This window comes from Thamnophis sirtalis, unplaced genomic scaffold (assembly GCF_051295495.1).
Source record: "Thamnophis sirtalis isolate CommonGarterSnake01/CBP01778 unplaced genomic scaffold, rThaSir2_p1.2 scaffold_1, whole genome shotgun sequence".
NCBI lineage: Eukaryota > Metazoa > Chordata > Lepidosauria > Squamata > Natricidae > Thamnophis > Thamnophis sirtalis.
Genome location: NW_028261381.1, coordinates 24710940 through 24732106, shown reverse-complemented (window position 1 = coordinate 24732106; position 21167 = coordinate 24710940). Strand labels below are relative to the sequence as shown.

General features: G+C 40.3%; 1 protein-coding gene across 1 annotated transcript in view; it reads left to right on the top strand.

The window, feature by feature from the left end:
* Window positions 1-4448: 4448 nt before the first annotated feature.
* MYO3B (myosin IIIB) overlaps window positions 4449-21167 on the top strand; it is a 288019-nt gene continuing 271300 nt past the window's right edge. Inside the window, exons 1-4 of the mRNA XM_087709242.1 lie at window positions 4449-4624; window positions 5562-5696; window positions 16496-16600; window positions 16850-16949. Coding sequence (XP_087565368.1) covers window positions 4478-4624; window positions 5562-5696; window positions 16496-16600; window positions 16850-16949 — 487 coding nt within the window. The 5' untranslated portion in view covers window positions 4449-4477. The remainder of the gene's footprint in view (window positions 4625-5561; window positions 5697-16495; window positions 16601-16849; window positions 16950-21167) is intronic.

Genomic DNA, 21167 nt, shown 5'->3' with positions numbered 1-21167 from the left:
CTCTGGAGCCGCATGTGACTCTTTCATCCCTCTGCTGCAGCTCCCTGTCACCAGTCGGCACCACAATTTTGAAAGGAGCTTCCAGTTTGGGGGGGGGGAGAGAAGCACAGTGTGCCAGGAGAAGACTCTATGGCAAGGGACTGGTTTTCCAGTCGGCTCCATAATTGATAGGGCTTTGGGTTATGACAGGTAGAGGAAAAAGAACGCTGCACTAGGAGGAGACTCTATTGTGGGGGAACCAAACTTCTGGTCAGCTCCAGAATTGAATGGGGGGCTTCTAGTTAGGACCTTTGTGGCTCCCAATGTTTTCTTTTCTGTGTGAAATGGGCCCAAATGACTCTTTGAATATTTAAGGTTGCCAACCTCTGTCCTAGTTTAAGCAACTGTTGGTTTCTCCTATAATGAAAAGAGCCAAACTACTTATCCTTTGATGTTATATTATTGCTGGTTATTATCAACACTAGTATATGTATTTATTAATTTAACCAATTAGTTAAAAGTTCACTACACATAAATATTGTTTGTTTTTGTACTCTGCAGTGCCCTTTTATTCTTCTCACATCTGCTACATTCTTATCTTTGGTATTCTTCTGACATTCTCCTTTGCTTCCCCTCCCCTTCTCCTTGTCATCTTCAGTCTCATGGGTATGCAGCTCTTTAAGTTGTTTGGCTGTGGAAACTCAGGTGTGTCATTGGCACTTGTTAGTGGCATCTGTGATGCTTCCCAGTGTAATCTCATTCCTCATCCCTGTCAGTTGTGTCAAATGCATTGAAAGAAAAGGAAGCTGCAAGGCCAGAGCAATAAAATGATATTGAGAAGAAAAGAATGTGTTAGAAAGAGTGTCAAAAACCACCGGTACAGATTTGTAACTAGAAACGAACCCTCAGTTTGAACTCATCCATCCTGGGTATCCAGAGGATCCAAGTTTAAGATTGAGAAGACCTAGGTTTGGCCCTTGTATACTGCCAATTTTTATGGCTCATTTCCACATACTATCTTTCTGCTTAAGTGAATTTGCAGGATTATTGTGAGGATCAAATGGGAACAGAAGAGAGCCATTAACATCATTTTGAACTCCTTGGAGGAAAATACATTTAAATGAAGCAACTACTACTACTACCAGTCTATTTAAGATACTGAGAGGCTCAGGGGCACAATATTCATTATGGCCTCCCATTTTCTCCTCAATACTTCTTAACTTGATGTAATTTTCCCCCTTTGTTTTCTTTTATCTGTTGTCCAATAAACTGGCTATGTTTAAAAAGGTAACAGTAAAGGTTCACCTCGCATATATGTTCTTGTCGTTCCCGACTCTAGGGGGCAGTGCTCATCTCTGTTTCAAAGCCAAAGAGCCAGCGCTGTCCGAAGACGTCTCTGTGGTCATGTGGCCGGCATGATTAAACACCGAAGGTGCACGGGACACTGTTACCTTCCCACCAAAGTATTTTTCTACTTGCATTTTTACATGCTTTCGGACTGCTAGGTTGGCAGAAGCTGAGACAAATAACGGGAGCTCACTCCACTAAGTGGCACTAGGGATTCGAACCGACGAACTGCCGGCCTTTCTGATCCACAAGCCGAGCGCCTTAGCCACCTAGCCACCACATCCCTTGGCTGTGCTTAGGGAAACTCAAAACACTGAATAAACCCCAATTTGAATTATTAATCGATTTATTTTACAACCTTAAATGAAAAATATTGAGCAATTTTATCATTTCAAATTTTGAACCAGACGTCTTTCTTCCTATGCGGGTCTTGGAGGAATAATCCCCATTGACATTCCTGATCCCAACTCTTTGAAAATCTTGTGGCTATTACATTATTATTTTGGTGCACTGCACAGGTGGCCAGATGTTTAGACTGGATTTTGCATTTTATCCAAAGGATCTAGAGTAGGCAGATATTGATGTGCAGGTCCTTGATGCTCACTGAGCATGGTTGATTTCTTGCAGACATTCATTACCCAAACTAGGTAACACCATCAGTGCATCCCAGATATCGATGGTTGATTGTGTTTTTATTTGTTATGATTATTAACATTTATTCAATTTTTTCACTGCTAAGTTACTCTGGGTCACGGGGTGTCAAACTCGCCGCACCATGTTGCCATCACATGATGTATCACAATGTTTTTTCCTTCACGGAGCTGGGGTGGGTGTGGCCTGGCCGTGACACATCCAGACCGTGGGCTGTCAGTTTGACACCCGTGTTCTGGGTGGAATGCAATTTTTATTTTGAGTCTTCTTCTTCTTAGCCCTTATTATTTCTAATGACAAAGTTATAAAAAAAATCATAGTATGTCTTTGAAGTAGGAAGATTAGGAAGAGTAGCTAGATGACCACAATATCATTTCAACTGAAATGTCTCATACCATGAGCCATAAATATTACCATATACATTTTCCTAAAATGGATGAGGGTTACTCTAGGAAGCAATCCTTGTGATGAATGTCTTCAAATGCATCTCTGTTTTCTCTTTGCTGTAATCTGGAACAGATATATGAGTTCAGTAGGATACCATCTAGCAAATATATTTATTTTCAAAAATTGGGATTGAATATTGTCAGATACACCCCTTCATCAGAGCGATAATGTAAAAATTTGCCATACCCTTTTTGTTTTATGGATGCGTTGTTCATTTGACAGATGTACCTCTACTGTCAGGTTAATCCTTAGGAATATTAAGAATGTGAGATTGACTAGCTTTTTTTTTTCTGCACAGCATGTTTGGAGCGAAGAGAGTGCATCTGTGCAATAACAAATGGTATCTACAGCCTCATCTTTCTTAAGAAGGGGATTAAATTTCTCTGTAACTGAAGATAAAATGGGTTCTGGCATCCTATTCAACCTTTAAAGAACATCATGGTTGATTTAGGTCAACTTCTATGGGCAGCTGGAAGTTTTTAGAGTATAAAGAAAGAGTTTGTCTTTTTTTCAGCATCATTTCTCAGGGGAAAGTTAGAAATCTTCGGTAGAAATTATCAGTCCTGTTCCTCTGTGTATCTGGAAGCTGTAGATCTGGGCAAGCTGTTTTAAGGGGGGAGGGAGTCAAACAGTTGAACATGTTGAAGTTGTCCTGTATACTGCATACAATATCTCATTGGTGGAATGCTATCAGTATATTTTGGTTTGTGGGGTAGGGTCTAGTTTAAAGATCCACATTTGTAGAGAACTGTATGAATATACTTGGGAAAAATCTGAGTTTTGATTACAAGTGTGCCATATTGGGAAAAATGTTCCAAAACTCACGTAGTTAGCTAGCTTGGTATGTAGTCTCCATCTCCTCCATCTTCTGAAGATGTATTATTTATTTATTGTATTTGTTATTTATTTAGTTTGTCCCTCATGTACAAGATAACAGGAATAAGAATAAACATGAATAATAACACAGGAAATGGGTACAAATAAATGGGGACAATAGGACAGGATTGTTAGGTACACTGGTGCACTTATGCACGCCCCTACTGACCTCTTAGGAATGGGATGAGGTCAACAGTAGACAGTTTAAGGTTAAAGCTGTGGAGGTTAGAGGATGTAACAACAGAGGCAGGTAGTGCATTCCAGGCATTGACCACTCTGTTGCTGAAGTCATATTTTCTGCAATCGAGTTTGGAGGGATTTGCCTTGAGTTTGTATCTGTTGTGTGCTTGTGTAGTAGTCATTAACAGGTAGGACGTTGTAGCAGATAACTTTGTGTACTATGCTTAGGTCAGACCATCGGTGGCAAAGTTCTAGGTTGTCCACCTCGACTAAACCACCATGAGCAAAAACTTAATATGATTTCCAAATCTTAAGGGTTGCAGGGAATTGCATGACTGTTCCTGTGTATGTCACTACAATTTGCCCCCATGTTTGGCAAAACAGTCACATAATATTCTTTCATGAAAGCCTTCATCTTATCCACCGAGATACTGCTTTCTAAAGTTGGCTGTGTGAGTTGCTGAATCAACTTCATGGTATTGGATCTGGGTACTTGAGAGACCGCCTACTGCCAATTACCTCCACTAGACCGATAAGATCGCATAGATTAGGCCTCCTCCGAATTCCATCAGCCAGCCAGTGTAGACTGGCAACTACCCAGAGGAGAGCCTTCTCGGTGGCTGCTCCGACCCTCTGGAACGAACTCCCCATGGAGATCCGGACCCTCACCACCCTCCAGACCTTCTGCGCCGCCCTTAAAATCTGGCTATCCCGGCTGGCCTGGGGTTAAAGACTCTAACCCCTACTCGAATTGTATGACTGTTGAGTTCTTAAATGATGTAGTGCCTTTATGTTGTAAATTGTTTGTCCTTCCCCCCCCCCCTTTGAACTGTGAGCCACCCTGAGTCCCCCCAGGGAAAAGGGCGGCATACAAATAAAGTGAAACTGAAACTGAAACTGAACTGATTTCCTACAACTATGAACTGTTTTCTTATCCTATTCTTATCCTATTTCTCCCAGGAAACCACTCTATGGTGTGCTTCAATATAATCAGAATATGATTGGACTGGAATCGTTACCTGATCCCGCAGATACCTGGGAAATTGTTGAGACTATTGGAAAAGGAACTTATGGGAAAGTCTACAAAGTTACTAATAAGAAGGATGGCAGTTTGGCAGCAGTGAAGATTCTAGATCCTATTAATGTGAGTGAAGAACACAATTTAAAACAGTTAACAAGCATTTTTATGCTATGAATACACAAAAGGCTGTGGAGCTTCTATTTTGATTAGATAAAATGAAAGCGTTTTGAAAGTGAACTTCAGCTATGTGATGCACATCATGATGGAAAACAAGTCAGTTGTTTCAAAATTGCATTGAGTCCCAAATTAATTCAAAACTTTTTTTTCTTTCATTTACCTATTCAATCCTGTTCAATGGGAAAAATACAAGGCTGGAGCCCATTGATCTAATCTCATATTCTGTGCAAACCGTGGAGCTTGCATTTTGGAATTTGATAATGTTTTGGGTTCTGAAAACTAAATCATATTGCTATTTATTTATTTTTTTGCTTTTGTAAACTCAAATACGTTTCTCAAATGCAAAGGGAAGGAAGGTTATCCGAGGACACTAAGACACTCAGCTTTCCAGGTGTTTTGCAATAAAGAGCCATGCTTTATTCAAAGATGCCTATAAGGAAAGACCTTAGCCTATCCCAACTTATTGAGATATATTGTGTTACAGAAAGAACTTTGCTCCATATATAATGAAATTAACTTTATGTTTAAATTAGTGTGGTTATTCAGATGGTCAAAGTTTTAAAAATATTTTTTAATATTTTATTTAGCTTTGTAAGATTTTGGAAATAAGTGTCAGGGTGGGTTGTTTCTGGTTCGGACCGGATTGGGCAAACCGGTAGTAGTGGCGGCAGGAGGCTCTGCCCATTCACCCAGACACTTCTGTGCATGCGCAGAAGCATCGTGCATGCATGAGCAAACCGATGGTAAAAAAAATGGAAACCCACCACTGTTGCACATGTCATCTCCAGAAGAGCTGATAGTATCGTTGGTGGGACCAAATTTGGGGGCTCTTTGTTCCTACTTGATACTTATGATATGGGTGCTCTGTGTATCCCCATTGTAGGATATGGATGAGGAGATTGAAGCGGAGTATAACATCTTACAGTTTCTTCCTAACCATCCCAACGTGGTTAAATTTTATGGAATGTTTTACAAGGCAGATCGGTATGTAGGTGGACAGCTCTGGCTTGTTCTTGAGGTAAGATATTTTGTATTGCTAAATCTTAACGAAAAGAAGTGCTGTGTTGTGGAAAAAAGCCTAAATCAGTGGTTCTCAACCTTCCCAATGCTGTGACCCTTTAATACCGTTCCTCATGTTGTGGTGACCCCCAACCATAAAATTGGTGTCTCTGTTCCTAAGACCATCGAAAATATGTGTTTTCCAATGGTCTTAGGCGACCCTTGGGAAAGGGTCGTTCGACCCCCAAAGGGGTCCCGACCCACAGGTTGAGAACCACTGGCCTAAATGGATGTTTGTTGTCATGGTCTTTTCACTCCATCACAAAGGGGTTTTGTTTAGCAGGAAAGAACCACAATGCACGCACCGCTTGCTCCAACGCCATGGATGTGACCTCCCAGGTTCTCCCTGAACTGGCTGTTAGACTGACTCTTTTAACATCAATGAAGGGCGGATTCATTAAATGCAGGTAGTCTTTGACTTACGACCACAACTGACCCCAAAATTTCTGTTGCTTAAATGAGACATTTGTTAAGTGAGCCTTGTTAAGCGAATCTGGCTTCCCTATTGACTTTGCTTGGCAGAAGGTCGCAAAAGAAGATCACAGGGCCCCAGGACATGTCTGTCATAAATATGAGTCAGTTGCCAGGCATCTGAATTTTGAATCACATGACCATGGGGATGCTGTAACGGTCATAAGTGTGAAAAATGTTCATGTCTCTCTTTTCAGCACTGTTGTTATTCAGATGGTTATTTAACAAACTAAGTTGAGGACTACCTGTACAAGAAGGGCAGTAATTATATTGGCTACAAATCATTAGTAAAATAAGTTAAATTGAACTTCGTTTTCTATCATGGCCCTATCTGCTTGCACTGAATAAGACCTAACTCTGGACCTGCTGAGTTCTTGCTGCAGAAATGCTTCTTTTCTAGTATAAACAAATCTTTCCATAAACACATAAAGCAATTGATCGCCAATGGCATTGTGTTGAGGACACAGTCGTGCAGAAAATTCAAAATAAAGCTGGAGTATGTCTCCTCGGAGTTTGGAAATACTATTTGTGGCTCACATGTGGTTGTTCTGTAGTTGTTGTACTATTTGTGGCTCACATGTAGTTGTTCTGTAGTTGTTGTACTATTTGTGGCTCACATGTAGTTGTTCTGGTTTTAAGGGTGTTATTGGATTTAAAAAAAAATCAAAATAGGGTACAGTTTGAAGGATAAAGCTGAGTAACTAGGATTTCTTCTTTGTCAAGTTCTAGACTTTTTCTCAGCACTAGCCCACAAACAACCTCTTTCTGCCATGTCTTTTAATATTGTGTCAAGGTTCCAAATAGCATCTGCAATCCAATAAGAGTCCGAGGTTAGGGATTCCTCAAGGTTCCAATTTATTAGAAGAGCCATGTTGGCCCATCTGGGAAAACCCGAATCTGAAAGCTTTCAGGTTTTCTCCACCTGAAAGTTCAAGACCCTGCCCCAACACCCACAAGTCCAATCAGTCATTGCCATGAAGGAAGATTCCTCCCATCTATATCCGTCCAGGTGCAGGGACAAGATGACCTTGACTTTCTGAGAAGGAATGTCATTTTGGCTACATATCTCCTGTGCGCCATACAATCCCACCCCCCACCGCCCAGTTTCCCACAGTAGAATATGCTTGAATATATGGCAGGCTTGAGGCTCTATACATAGATGGCTTCCAAGCTTGACACATTGTCTCTCTCTCATCCCTAGCCCACAACTAAGGCAGCTTATATTTAGTTTTAAAACTAAAGTTAAAGCTGGTTTTAAAGAAATGCTTTCCCTCTTCTGCTAATACAGTTTTCATCATGAATATAATCTGGCATGCTTCATTGACCATCTGATGGCTGAGATGATCAGCAATTGGGATATGCCTAACAACTTAGGTTGTTGCAGGTATACTCTCTCCCAGATGGTTGCTTTGCATTGCTTTCCATGTTCAGTTTGACCTGAGTTGTAGGAAAGATTGGATACCTGGCAGCTGCAGAGGTGTCTCCCCGTGGAACAGCTGACAGAGTATTGCTAAGTCTTTTTCATTCCTCCAGCAAATATGTACATTCCTTGGTTTGTTGCATCTTTGTTGACTTTCCCTGACAATTCAGAGAGGTTAAGATGGAGCAAAAGGAGGTGATTCTTCTTTTCTATAGTTTTGCATTTTAGCAGCTGAACGTAATCCTGAAAACTAAAATTTGGACTTCCAGAAGAAGAAATGGCAGATAGACGACAGCTCCATGAAAAGTGGGGTCAATGACCAGGGTGGAATGAAGAGTCAGTGAGTAGACCAGATTTCAAAATCTTCCTGGACAAGGAGAGGACTTGACACCATCCACAACTGTTGCAGACAGCTGCCTCCTGCTTGGAGACCTCAAGATAGTCTCCATCAGGTTTAGTACTCTGGGAGATGAGGGAAGAGCCACTTTGCTCAAATCGTGGTTGGCATCTTTGAAAGGTGCCAAATAGGTTTGCATACACCCTAACTAATCATTTTTCGTGAAATTGCTTGTTAACATTTCAACTACCATGTTTCCCAAAAATAAGACAGGGTTTTATTTTCTTTTGACCCCTGAAATAAGCACTTGGCCTTAATTTTGGGAAGGTCTTATTATTTTTGAGGTGCAGGAGGCAGCAAGTGTGGTCACCTCATGGCTGCTGATGTGTTGCAATATTTTCGGGGAGGGCTTATTTTCGGGGAGTGCTTATTTTCGGGGAAGGGCTTATTTTAGTGCATGCGCTCAAAAGCCTGATTGGGCTTATTATCTGGGGAGATTTTATTTTCGGGGAAACAGGGTATTAGAAACATGCTTTGAGAACTTAAACAATTTGGGAATAAACAGCCAAAAAGTGATTAAAACATTCATTTTTAAAAGTTACAAAATACTAGGGGTTCAAATAAGTTAATTATAAAGAATCCTTCCCATGAAAAAATCTTTTTATTTTGATTTTTTTGGGGGGTGGGTGGAAGGCCCATAACATGACATTTTAAAAATTGGACACTAGCAAGAACAATTAAAGGAGAAGAACACAAGCTTGATTTACAATTATAGAATAAAAAAAATATTCTAATGTAGGACATATTAAAGGACATTTTTTTAAAAAAATGGAGAGTGAGAAATTAATATTAATAAAATTAAAAGACACACCTGCCTCAATGGACAGATTATGTCTAAAATAAGTTATGGAAGAAGAACAAATTAACCTAACAAGATTGAGACTGAACTGAAAGTAGATTTACAAGTGACAGATATAAGAATGATATGTAAAAAGATATTATACTAGAGACATAAATCCGGATGATGTTTTAATAATTGAAAAGGATATACAGACAAGACAGCAATCTGGATAATTTTCTTATGTTGGATTTACAAAGAGGCTTGTTAAAATTTTGAAGACTCTCATGAGAATGGACACAGAAAAAATGAATAGAAATCAAGTTTTAGGATATTATATGACTAGACTAAAGATTAAGATTGTTAGAACTAAAAGGAAGGAATACAATATTGGTTTATCTGATCAAGGTTTACTGGTAATGGACTTTTGCTGACAACAGGACTGAAATTATGATGCTTTATGGATTATAGATAAGAGATGGGATATAGGTAGAATAGATCATTTCCAGTAATTTAAGGGGAGGTGATAAGTTATTAAAATTATTTATATTTGTGATGAAGGTGGGAAATCACTTTTTATGTATTTCTTTTCTTTTTCTTTACTATGTCATTACTTTTTTTCCTATTGTATTTCACTTTTTTATTTCTTTTCTGAACCATCTACTCTTTCTTTCGTTCTGTCTTTTTTAAAATTTATATTAGTTTTTGGTATTATAATCTTTAATAATAATTTTATTAAAAATACTAAAATCTCCTCATTCCTAATTTAGACTGTAAAGCGGACAGTACTGAATTATTTCTTCTAACTGCATTTTTAAAAATCTCAGTTGGCTTTGAAAATGAAACAAACAGAATATTATGTTGCATTGTCTTCTGATCGTTCCAGAAGGCAAAAATAATTGGGCCCTGTTGGAGAATCAAATGTATATAAAATGTTAGCATAGCTATCCTTGCTGAATAGTCTGTATATCAGGATTTGCAGGGTTACCTGTGGGCAGCAAGTGTTATTTTTCCCCACTTGTATTCCTTTTAGATGAAACTTTCATTGCTTTCTTTGGTGAAACCATATATTCTTTCCAATGTGAATTTAAGAAGATGAACCTGTATGGGCACAGATAAAACTGCACTGTAAATGTCCTTAATTGTCCCCAGGGAATCATAATTCTGCCAGGATTATAAATCACCTGCAATATTTTCCACGCTCCTGGTCTTTTTAAACACCTGGATCCATCATAACTGAAGGCCTATTAGCTAAACCAGACTGCTGCAACATTGTGCCCTTGAGAAAAGTTGGACTGAAATTGCCATTTCTTTTTGGCCAGCATGAACCAATCATAATCTAACTGGGGTTTGCAGAGAATGCATTTTCAACACATCTGGAAGACACCAGGATGGTGAAAGCTCACATAAGCATTATGTGCTCCCCAACTAAACTCCTAGAATTCTATTTCAGTTAGGGGGACAAACCCAAACTAGACAGAAGTCAGAAGAAAACGCCCCTCAAACTGGGTCTGACTCTTGGTCAATTAAGAAGGGCACCTGTGTTTGCTGCTGCCTTCTCCCGAGTTGCTCTTTTCATTTTGTAACCCTGGAGTTCCCTGCTTGTCTTCTTTCCAATAATAACCATTTGCTGAACCAAAGGTGAGCCAAAGCTGACTATTATCAACTGCTATGGCAAAAGAAACAAAAACAAATCCTGTAGGTCATAAATGAAAATAATTTATCTTTGTGTGTGTGTGTGTGTGTGTGTGTGTGTGTGTGTGTACGTACTCTTTGGAGACAAATACTGTGGGGGTAAGCCACCCCTAAAACCCCTCAGAGCTATGTATTCTGTTAAGATGCAGCCTGTTGTGCCTTTAAAAGGCTTCTACTGTACTGCTGTAAAATGTCTTCTACTGTACAGCACAGTGGAGTTGCCATGGTAATGGCTTCAGAGTACTCCACAAGGAGGCTCTCTCTGGTAAGGGAGGAAATCCAACATTACAAATTATGTTTGGTCCGGACATTTCCCCCCCTATAAATAAATCCCTCTGGCAACTCCGGGTTATCGCCTAGTTAAAAATAAAATGAGATAAAGTAGCACTATACTAATTTAAAAAGCAGCAGTCACAATAAAAATGGCGTTAATAACTGTGATAATATTAAATAACACAGGCCATGGCATACTCACCGATTATATGTACATATATACACATATCAACCCTTGCCGCAGCTTGATTACCAGTATATCTTGAACTCTATTCCAGTGATACAATTCCACCTTTTTACAAATACTGTAGATCGTTGTGATCCCTCCCCTTTTCTGACTTCTTTGTATTTATCATGCTATGCGTGTCCTTTCCCAAATTTGTATATACTGTATGAGTCAATCTCTGAAGTATAGCTAATGATCTTTTGACCTGCTGGGAAGAAATGTTCCTTGTTTTAGAACAGGCAACTAAAATCAAGGTAGGTACAGGTAGTCCTCGGCTTACAACAGTTCATTTAATGACCGTTCAAGGTTACAACGGCACTGAAAAATGTGACTTATGACTGTTTTTCACCTTATGACCATTGCAACATCCCCATGGTCACATGATCAAAATTCAGATACTTGGCAACTGATTCATATTTATGATGGTTGCAGTGTTCCAGGGTCTTGTGATCATCTTTTGTAACCTTCTGATAACCAAGGTCGATGGGCAAGCCAGATTCACTTAACAACCAGGTTACTACTGTGTTTCCCCCAAAATATAGAGCCGAGCTGGCGCAGTGGTTAGGGTGCAGTACTGCAGGCCACTTCAGCTGACTGTTATCTGCAGTTCAGCAGTTCAAATCTCACCGGCTCAAGGTTGACTCAGCCTTCCATCCTTCCGAGGTGGGTGAAATAAGGACCCAGACTGTGGGGGCGATATGCTGACTCTGTAAACTGCTTAGAGAGGGCTGAAAGCCCTATGAAGCGGTATATAAGTCTAAGTGCTATTGCTATTGCTATAAGACAGGGTCTTATTTTCTTTTGACCCCCGAAATAAGTGCTTGGCTTTATTTCCGGGGAGATCTTATTATTTTTGAGGTGCAGTAGACGGCGAGCGGGGTCACCTCGTGGCTGCTGCTGTGTTGCAATATTTTTGGGGAGTGGGGAGGGCTTATTTTAGCACATGCACTCAAAAGCTCGATTGGGCTTATTATCAGGGGAGGTCTTATTTTCAGGACAACAGGGTAACTTATCAACTGCAGTGATTCACTTAACTGCGGCAAGAAAGGTCGTAAAATGAGGCAAAACCCACTTAACAAATGTCTCAGCAACAGAAATGGGCTCAATTGTAGTCTTAATTCGAGGACTACCTATATTGTTCTGGTGCCCCGGGGGGGGGTGGTGGATGTAACGTTTCAGAGGGAAAAGGACTTCAGTAGATTTAACAATGATGGTTCCACCACAAAACCGCGCCCGACTAAACCGCGCCCGACTAAACCGCGTCGCTGACGTCATCAACAGGGTGACAACAGCGCGGAGACAGAAGCACGCTGTAAACCCTAAACCTAAAATTAACCCCTAAACCTAAACCTAACCCCCCTAAACCTAATCCTAAACCTAACCCTAAACCTAACCCTTAACCTAACCCTAAACCTAACCCTAACCCTAATCCTAACCGTTAACCTAACCCTAAACCTAACCTTAACCCTTAACCTAACCCTAACCCTAACCCTAACCCTAACCCTAACCCTAACCCTAACCCTAACCCTAACCCTAACCCTAACCCTAACCCTAACCCTTAACCTAACCCTTAACCTAACCCTAAACCTAACCCTAAACCTAACCCTTACCTTAAGTTGAATCGGCTTGCTTTCAAAGCGCTATTTAAAGCGCCCTTCTTTCTCCGCGCTGGCTGTTGTCGCCCTGTTGATGACATCAGCGACGCGGTTTAATCGGGCACGGTTTAGTCGAGCGCGGTTTTGACGGGTCACGAACAATGATACCAAGGGCTGGGTTGTGATCATTTTTGTTTTTTTTCTTGAGAATGGGTTTGAAATGAATGTGTGATATACAACGTTTTCTATTTTAAAAAAGGCTACATGGGCTATCTTGTGGCATTCACCTGCTCTAGTCTCTAAGCAATATAAAAGTCCATAAATCTTGGTAAGTGATCCCATTTTATACAAAAACAAACATCGCAAGCAATCCTTGTCCCTCTCAGCAGAGAATAACATGCCCTTGTATGGTGCCTGGCAAGATGATATGCCAAGAAATAAGCTTTGCTGCCACACGCCAGGTCACTTGTGTTCCCTCAAGCACAAGCTTACATGAACTGCCTTGTTCACAGTGTGATTAAAGTAGTTAAAAGGTTTTAAACCAGTTTTCCCCCCAGAATGAAATCAGGCTAAATATTGCAACCTGCATCGAAATGATCCACAGTATCCTTCACCCAACATAAAGGTTGTCATGAATCCAGTAGTAAATAGACCCTCAGAGGACCTTTGAAAAAAAAAATATTGGATTTTTTAAGCAGGAGTGGGCTTCAAAATTTTTAGCAAGGGGTTCTTTGTCCAGTTGCTGGGTGGGCCATGGTGGGTATGGCCTAATTGGCCTCCTGCACCATGACAGGGAGGGCATTTTTGCCCTCCCCAGGTTCTGGAGGCTTTTTTCGAGCCTCCGGGAGGGTGAAAATGGCCTCCCCAGGCTCCGGAGGCCCTCTGGAGTTGGAAATGGGTTCTTTTATAGCCTTCCTGAACTTTTGGTAGGTCATTTTTCGCCCTCTGCACACAGCCTGCACTTACCTGCCTCCAAAATGGGCCACCTAGAGACTCCTGGGAGGGGCGGGTGGGGCCAGGCAGGAATGGGATTTTGGGGGGTTTCCGAACTGCACAGAATCTTAACTAGAGGTTCTCCTGAACGCCTGCGAACCCCCAGCAACAAATCCCTGGTTTTAAGCAAACACCTACATTGAATGTGTCCCCTGCCCCCTTTTAGAGGCTCTGGAAGGCCATCAAGTGGAGAGAAATTGTATACTCCTGGTTTAGGACATTAGCACTTCCTACTGCTAGTATGCTTCTAGTAAACAGAATGCAGAAAAAGAAATAGATGGTGGATAAAAATATCATTGTGGTAGTGACATGGGTGATTAATGATATAGAAAAGTACAGATTAAAATGTTTTAATCTCTCTTTTTCCTCTTTCTGTTTCTTTAAATACATGGCATGCAAGTAATGTGAACATGTTTGCAAAAAGTTGCACTTTTCTGGATCTGAAAGTTTTTGCTTAGCTGTTGGCAGAACAGACATCAAGGCTGAGCATAGAGACATGTGTATTGTCTATCTTATACTGCCTGCTAACAGCAGCACTGATAGAGGGAACATTTCAAATGACTCTAATTTGCGGCTCCCTGGTTATCAAATGCGTCAAATGTAGAACAGAAAAAACAGCTCCTGTGCTTTCTTTTGCATCAAAAAAGAGTTTTGAAAAATGCAAGTTCATAAAGACAATGCTGGCTGTTGTAACTGTACAGATTTTTAAACTGTTGAAAATAAAGAACAACAATTAACAAAACACCCCAAACTAATTTTGGAAAGTACATGCAGAATATCTTGGGTTCAACTACTAGTATCTTCAGCTAAGGGAAAGCAGCAATAGTTTTTAGCAATAGCAGTTACATACCACTTCATAGTGTACTCTCTGAGCGGTTCACAGGATCAGCCTATTGCCCCCAACAATCTGAGTCCTCATTTTACTGATCTCAGAAGGATGGAAGGCTGAGTCAACCTTGAGCCAGTCAGGATCAAACTCTTGCTGTGTGGGCAGAATCAGCCTGCAATACTGCATTCTAACCACTGCGCCACCACATATTTACCACCAGTAAATAGAAGAAAACTAAAACTTTTGCTTGTGGCCTTACAGCCATATGAATCAGTGTAGACAATACTGAATTAGATGAGCTTGGTCTACTACAGTCCTGTGTGTCCCAGATTTTTTTTAATTGTCAATGTTTTTATTTCTTTTATTTTAAATTCAGGCCCGTCCGCAGATGACAATAATATCTGTTCGTCGAAGATAACCACAAAGGATTGGAAAGAAAAGAAAAAAGAAAAAGGAATATATCAGTAGGAATATATTTAGCTGGAAAAGCCGAGGTGGTGCAGTAGTTAGAGTGCAGTACTGCAGGCTACTTCAGCTGACCGCTAGGCAGCTCGAATCTCACTGGCTCAAGGTTGACTCAGCCTTCTATCCTTGCGAGGTGGTTAAAATGAGGACCCAGATTGTTGGGGGCAATAGGCTGACTCTGTAAACCACTTAGAGAGGTCTGTAAAACACTATGAAGTGATATATAAGTCTAAGTGCTATTGCTAGAAAACCTTACAAGAAACATTCTATTACCTTATATCCGTATCATTGCTTATTGAAGATTCTGCACTAAGACTCCCTCTTGAATTGTGATGACCGGGCAAAGCCTAGAACTGCCTTCTCTGGTCACTGGCGCAGCCTCCCTAGCTTTCAGTAGAATAATGCGAACTGTAGTCTAATAATACACCTAATATATCTTGAAGTCACTGGTTTGGAGAAAACTTGCCTAAAAGTAAACACAGGTTTAATTTTCCTTCTTGTCCATGCAAGAAAATATAATTAGCACATTTGTATGCCTTCAAAATAAAGATGTCATCTGGGTAAGAAATGTGAAATTTACACAAGCTCAAAATCTGAGAGAAAAATTTTACAAGATGTTCTATAGATGGCATTTAGATCCTAAAAAGTTGGCTTCTATGTATCCGAATGTACAGCCTAAATGTTGGAGGTGTGGTTCTCTCGATGCTACATATTATCATATATGGTGGACCTGCCAAAAGGTTAAGGCATTTTGGATAAAAATATGGTGGGTCATGCAAAATATTTTTAAAAGAAGGATAAAGTTTATTCCTCAGTTATTTTTACTAGGTATATGTACGGACTTTACAGTGGTAGAGACTAATTTGATTCTGCACCTAATAAGTGCAGCAAGACTGTTGGTGGCGCAATACTGGAAGAAGGAAGACTTGCCTACAATCCAAGAATGGACATTGAAAGTCACAAACTTAGCCGAGATGGCTAAAATATCGGCATATCTTAAAGATCATTCAAATGAGAGATATAAACGAGACTGGAAAAAATGGATTGACTATATACAAAATAAATACGGGACCAAGAAATTCCAGTTAGCCTATGCTTAAGATCAGAAATGATTTAAACTGTTAAAAGTTAGTTCAGTAAGAAGAAGCTAAGGTCAATGTAGAATGTCATTAATTTCTTTATTTCTTTTTTCTCAATAGAATTTAGACTGGGTTAGTTAAAAATCCATACCGTGTACGGGTTCTGGGAAGTCGGGGGGGGGGGAGGAGGAGGGGGGTTGGGGGGTGGAGGGAGGGAGGGGCACACACACAAAAAATTGTACTTCAATGTCTTAATGATTGACAAATGATGAAATATTTGTGTTTTTTATTTTAAAGAAATAAAATAAATATTTGGAAAATAAAAAAAAATAAAAAAAATAAAGATGTCATGCTGGAAATCCAAAAGTGTCTGGAATAGATCATGGCTATTACTTGGAAATAGCTGCTGTGAATATTTGTAATGACTGATTTCCTTTACTGCATTTTCTGTGCAAGTAGTTGCCCATCTATAGGGATTGTGATCTAAGCATGCTTGTTGAGTAACGGATGCCTTGTTTCCTCCTGTCCCCTTAACAGCTGTGTAATGGAGGCTCTGTCACAGAACTTGTCAAAGGCCTACTCAAGAGTGGCCAAAAGTTGGAAGAAGCAATAATCTCATACATCTTAAGAGGTGCCCTTCTGGTAAGAATACCCATTTTGCTTCTAATGACAAAATAGGATGCAATTTAGCCATTCTGATACACTGTCCAGGTAAAAGGGGAAAATTGTTACCTGTTTACTGCAGCGGGTGGTTGTATTGCGATTGTGATATAGTAGACAGAAGTTCCTACAGTGCAGGTACAGATTTCCCCCCCCCTCCATTAGGGACATTATATAAGTATATGATTAAACTATTTTCTCTCTCCTTTTTTTCTCATTATGGACACTTAGGGTCTTCAACATTTGCACAACAATCGTATCATTCATCGTGATGTCAAGGGGAACAACATTCTCCTGACAACGGAAGGAGGAGTCAAGCTTGTGGACTTTGGTAATCCATCCTTCCTTCCTTCCTTCCTTCCTTCCTTCCTTCCTTCCTTCCTTCCTTCCTTCCTTCCTTCCTTCCTTCCTTCCTTCCCCATAGTCCAGAGAATAAATATTTTTTGTGCATATGAAAAAAAGGATATTGCTCTCAATTAGCCTTCATCACATTTATTTCCTCTTAGCTGAAAACTAATATGGTACCCTGGGCCTAAAAATTAACATTTCATTTAAATTTTCAAATACAACAGTTATATTTGAGTGTGATTAAAATTGAATTATATAAAGCCAGATGAAAGAAGCTGGTGACTTTATTTCCAAGAAAATTTATTGCTTTTTTGGGGTGGGGGATAAAGTCAAATAATAGTAATTGGAAAAGGAATCACAGGTTAAAGCCAATATCACTGTAACAAAAATAAGGCTCTCGTCTTCTTTCAGTGTCACTTGGGAAGAAGTTGGACTAAACTTGCATGGAAAGGGCCAAAAGTTAGCTTGCAATTTGAATAAGTCCATCACATTCCATCATGACTTACTAATTCCCTGGCACCACAAAACCAAATGAACTCATGTCTGTAGAGATTCTCAGTCATCCAGGTCATGGTTGTCCCAAAAGTGCTTTTTCAGGAGGCAACTGGACTTTCGTGTTCTTCTTTTAGAAGACGTTTCACTTCTTGGATGAGAAGTGAAATGTCTTCAAAAAGAAAAACCAAGAAAGTCCAGTTGCCTCCTGAAAAAGCACCTTTGGGTCAAGAACAGATGCCACTTGTGACCTGGAGGCCAGCAATTCTTTATCAATATGTACTCAAAATATTCCATTTTAAGTAGAGCTTGGACAAGCTCTTGGATTGAGGAACAACAACTTCATTAGTAACCTCTTTAACAGCAAATGGTAAAGGGTAGAAATCACTATTCATCTGATGCCACCTTCCTAGGGTAATAATTAGCACTAGCTGCTAGAGTGAGCTGCAGGATATCAGCATCAATGCCAAAAGAAACAATGTCAGTCAGAAAAAAAAAGAGGCCAGGAAGAGAATAACATTGGTAGAGTTAAGGTTTTTTCTGTGTTTTGCACATAATTGCCTTGCTGCATTCCCACCGAGGAACACAAGGTCAAAATGAAGCAAGAGTGGGAAGGTATTTGTGAAATTAGTTGTACTTTATTTAAAGGGAGGAGGTGTATAAAAGGAGTCATGGGGTTGGGAGGGGTTATTGCCTGGTGTGTGTGTGTGTGTGTGTGTGTGTGTGTGTGTGTGTGTGTGTGTGTGTGTGTGTGTGTGTATGGCATATATTTATAGCACTTCAACTGTACAAATAGTCATTTATTTCCTAAAATGAAATGTGTGTGTTTTGCAGATTAAATGCAATATTCATTGTACGACTATCAGTTAAGTCCACATCTAAAACCAGTGGTCTTTTAGAGTTCAGCAGGTATGCGTGGAGTGTGTGGACAGAGCAAAACTGATCCCATCTATTTTCCTCTTCTCAGTTTTTGTCAGAAGATCTGGAGATTTGCAGTTTGCTGAAAGATCTGAAAGCTTCTAGTGCCTCTTTCAAAACTGGTGAAAAGTAGTTTAAGTCTGGAGGGTTTTTTTAACCTCGTGTACGATAATCTCTAGCCTTAAAGAAATGCTTGGGACATGTGATATGAACTTTATTAGTACACAGCAAAGCACATAGCCATTTAAAAAACCAAGTAAATGAAAGAAAATCACTTTCAAATTCCTGCAGCAGAATTTGAAATTGATCTGCCAGTCATCTTCACACCTTGGAATGGTGATGAACCAGCAAGTCAATCATTCCTCTCTTTCAACTAATGAATAGGAATCTGTTAAAAACATTATCCAATCAACAATATCTATTAGTGAGGCAAGTACAGTACTGTACACAGACTGGAGAATGTTTTTCTAAAAAAATTATCCACTCCCTTTTACATAAAAGAAGAATAACAATAACAGAGTTAGAAGGGACCTTGGAGGTCTTCTATTCCAACCCCCTACTCAAACAGGTTTCTGAAAGATGCCCTAATTGATTCATGAGCCTTGAGCCAAATTTCAAAAGAAAACCAGTCATTTATTAGGCGCACCATTTTGGCAATACTCTATTGCAGCCAGATCTAAGCCTCATTTGAATTATGGTTGAACTTTACCCCTGTTCCTTTCCTCCCCTCAATCTGTGTCATAAATCACATTCTCCAACATGGTGCCCCCTCACAAGCCTGCTGTAGTAATCTGAGATCCGACTCCAGCCGAAGGTATGCATGGAATGTGCTCCCTTGCCTTTCCTCACCATGGCAACTTTATGAGTTGACACAGGATACACTATACCATTTTAGATGAATGGCTGTCTAGTCCCTCCAGAGTGTTGGAGCATCCGCAATTGTTCCACTGGTTGATTGTTCTTACTGTCAGGAAATTTCTCCTTAGTTCTAGGTTGCTTCTCTCTTTGTTCAGTTTCCATCCATTACTTCTTGTCTTGCCTTTAAGGCTGCCCCTCAAATAATGGAACACTGCTACCTTCTTCTCACTAAACTAGACATACCCAATTCCTGCAACTGGTCCTGATATGTTTTAGCCTTCAGCCCCCCACCCCACCCCAAATCGTCCTTGCTGCTCTTCTATGCACTCTTTTCAGAGTCTCAACATTTTTTTTTATATTGTGGTGACCGAAAGGAAATGAAAGACACATCTCTTCAGTAAAACCAAGATGAAGCTGTCTGATTATCAAGTATCAGGCCATCGTTCCTCCTGTAATGAAGACCCCTTTGAAAGTTGTTAAGGAGACATGATATGTCATCAGTTTTGTAACTAGGCACTAAGTTGTCCCTGCATTAGGAGTTTAAAAGAGAGCTCACTTCTTTTAGGCTACTTTTTAGGCTAGAAGGACTTGAATGCATCGCAAGGACATTTGCACAATCCCGCTGTTATCTAATTCACTGCAGTAACCGGGTCAACTCATCCCCAACTTCAAACAAAAGAGAAAGAAAACGGATTTAAAAATCCAAGCAGCCTGCAGCAATTCTTTGCCTAAGAGAGGGGTGGGGGTGGGGAGGCAAGTGAATACTCTTGGCTAGATCAAAGCAGCATCCCATGGGAATGACCTGGTAGAAAGGTTGAAAGGAGCCCAGAGAAGAAGTGAGCGAGAACTTCAATAGGGCTGCTAACCAAGCTCAAAGTCTGCAGGGATCTATTTTGCAAAGAAAAGAATATGCTGCTGTGGTTTTTTTTGTTTTTTTGTTTTACCCAATTCGGGCTTCACTGAAGCTGATCCAGAAATAAATTTGGTTCAGCTACTGAGCTGAGTCAATGTCACAGGATCATAGAAGCCTGGGGTTGCTTTTGAACTATTACAGAATCTTCATGTCAGCGTTCCGGAAAGACCCGACTCCAATGAAAAACTCCTAGACAGGCATTTTCTCAAAGCTCCCATTTATTAGAGGAGGTATACAGGAACATCTGGGGAAACCCAAACCAGAGATTTCTGGGCTTTCCCTCAGAAAGTCAAAAGCCCAAGCCCAGCCCCTGCACCCATCAGTCCATCACATGGTCCCCAATCCCCATCTGTCCCAACTCGAGACATCACTCCAACCACTCCTCCTCCGGGTGCAGGAATATCATGACCTTGACCGAAAAGAAGAATGCTATTATGTCTAACTAGATTCCCTCTACTAAATCCCCCCCCTCCTAATTTCCCAAGCACAAGAATGTTGCAGCGTGGAAGCTTCCGAATGTTAATATGGCTTCCAAAGCTGACCCTTCACAGGGGAGATGTGTGAAAATGACAGAAAATATTCAATATTCATTCAGTCAAATAACCATTCTATAAGTGGTTGCCACACCACCTGCATTATCTCAATGGTTGCTTTTTAATGGATAAATCTAGATCTCCTTCCACAATTTCCGGGGAAAGACTGTGACCTCCACAGTTGCAATACTCGATTTACATACAACCACAATTGAGTCCAACATTTCTCTTGCTAAGTGAGACATTTGTTAAGTGAGTTTTGCTCCATTTTACGACCTTTCTTGCCAAAGTTGTTAAATGAATCATTGCAGTTGTTCAGCGAGTAGCATGGTTGTTAAGCAAATCTTGTTTCCTCATTGTCAGAAGGTTACAAAACGTGTTCACAAGATCCTGGGATACGGCAACCATCATAAATTTGAGTCAGTTGCCAAGCATCTGAATTTTGATCATGTGATCATGGGGCTGCTGCAATGGTCATAAGTGTGGA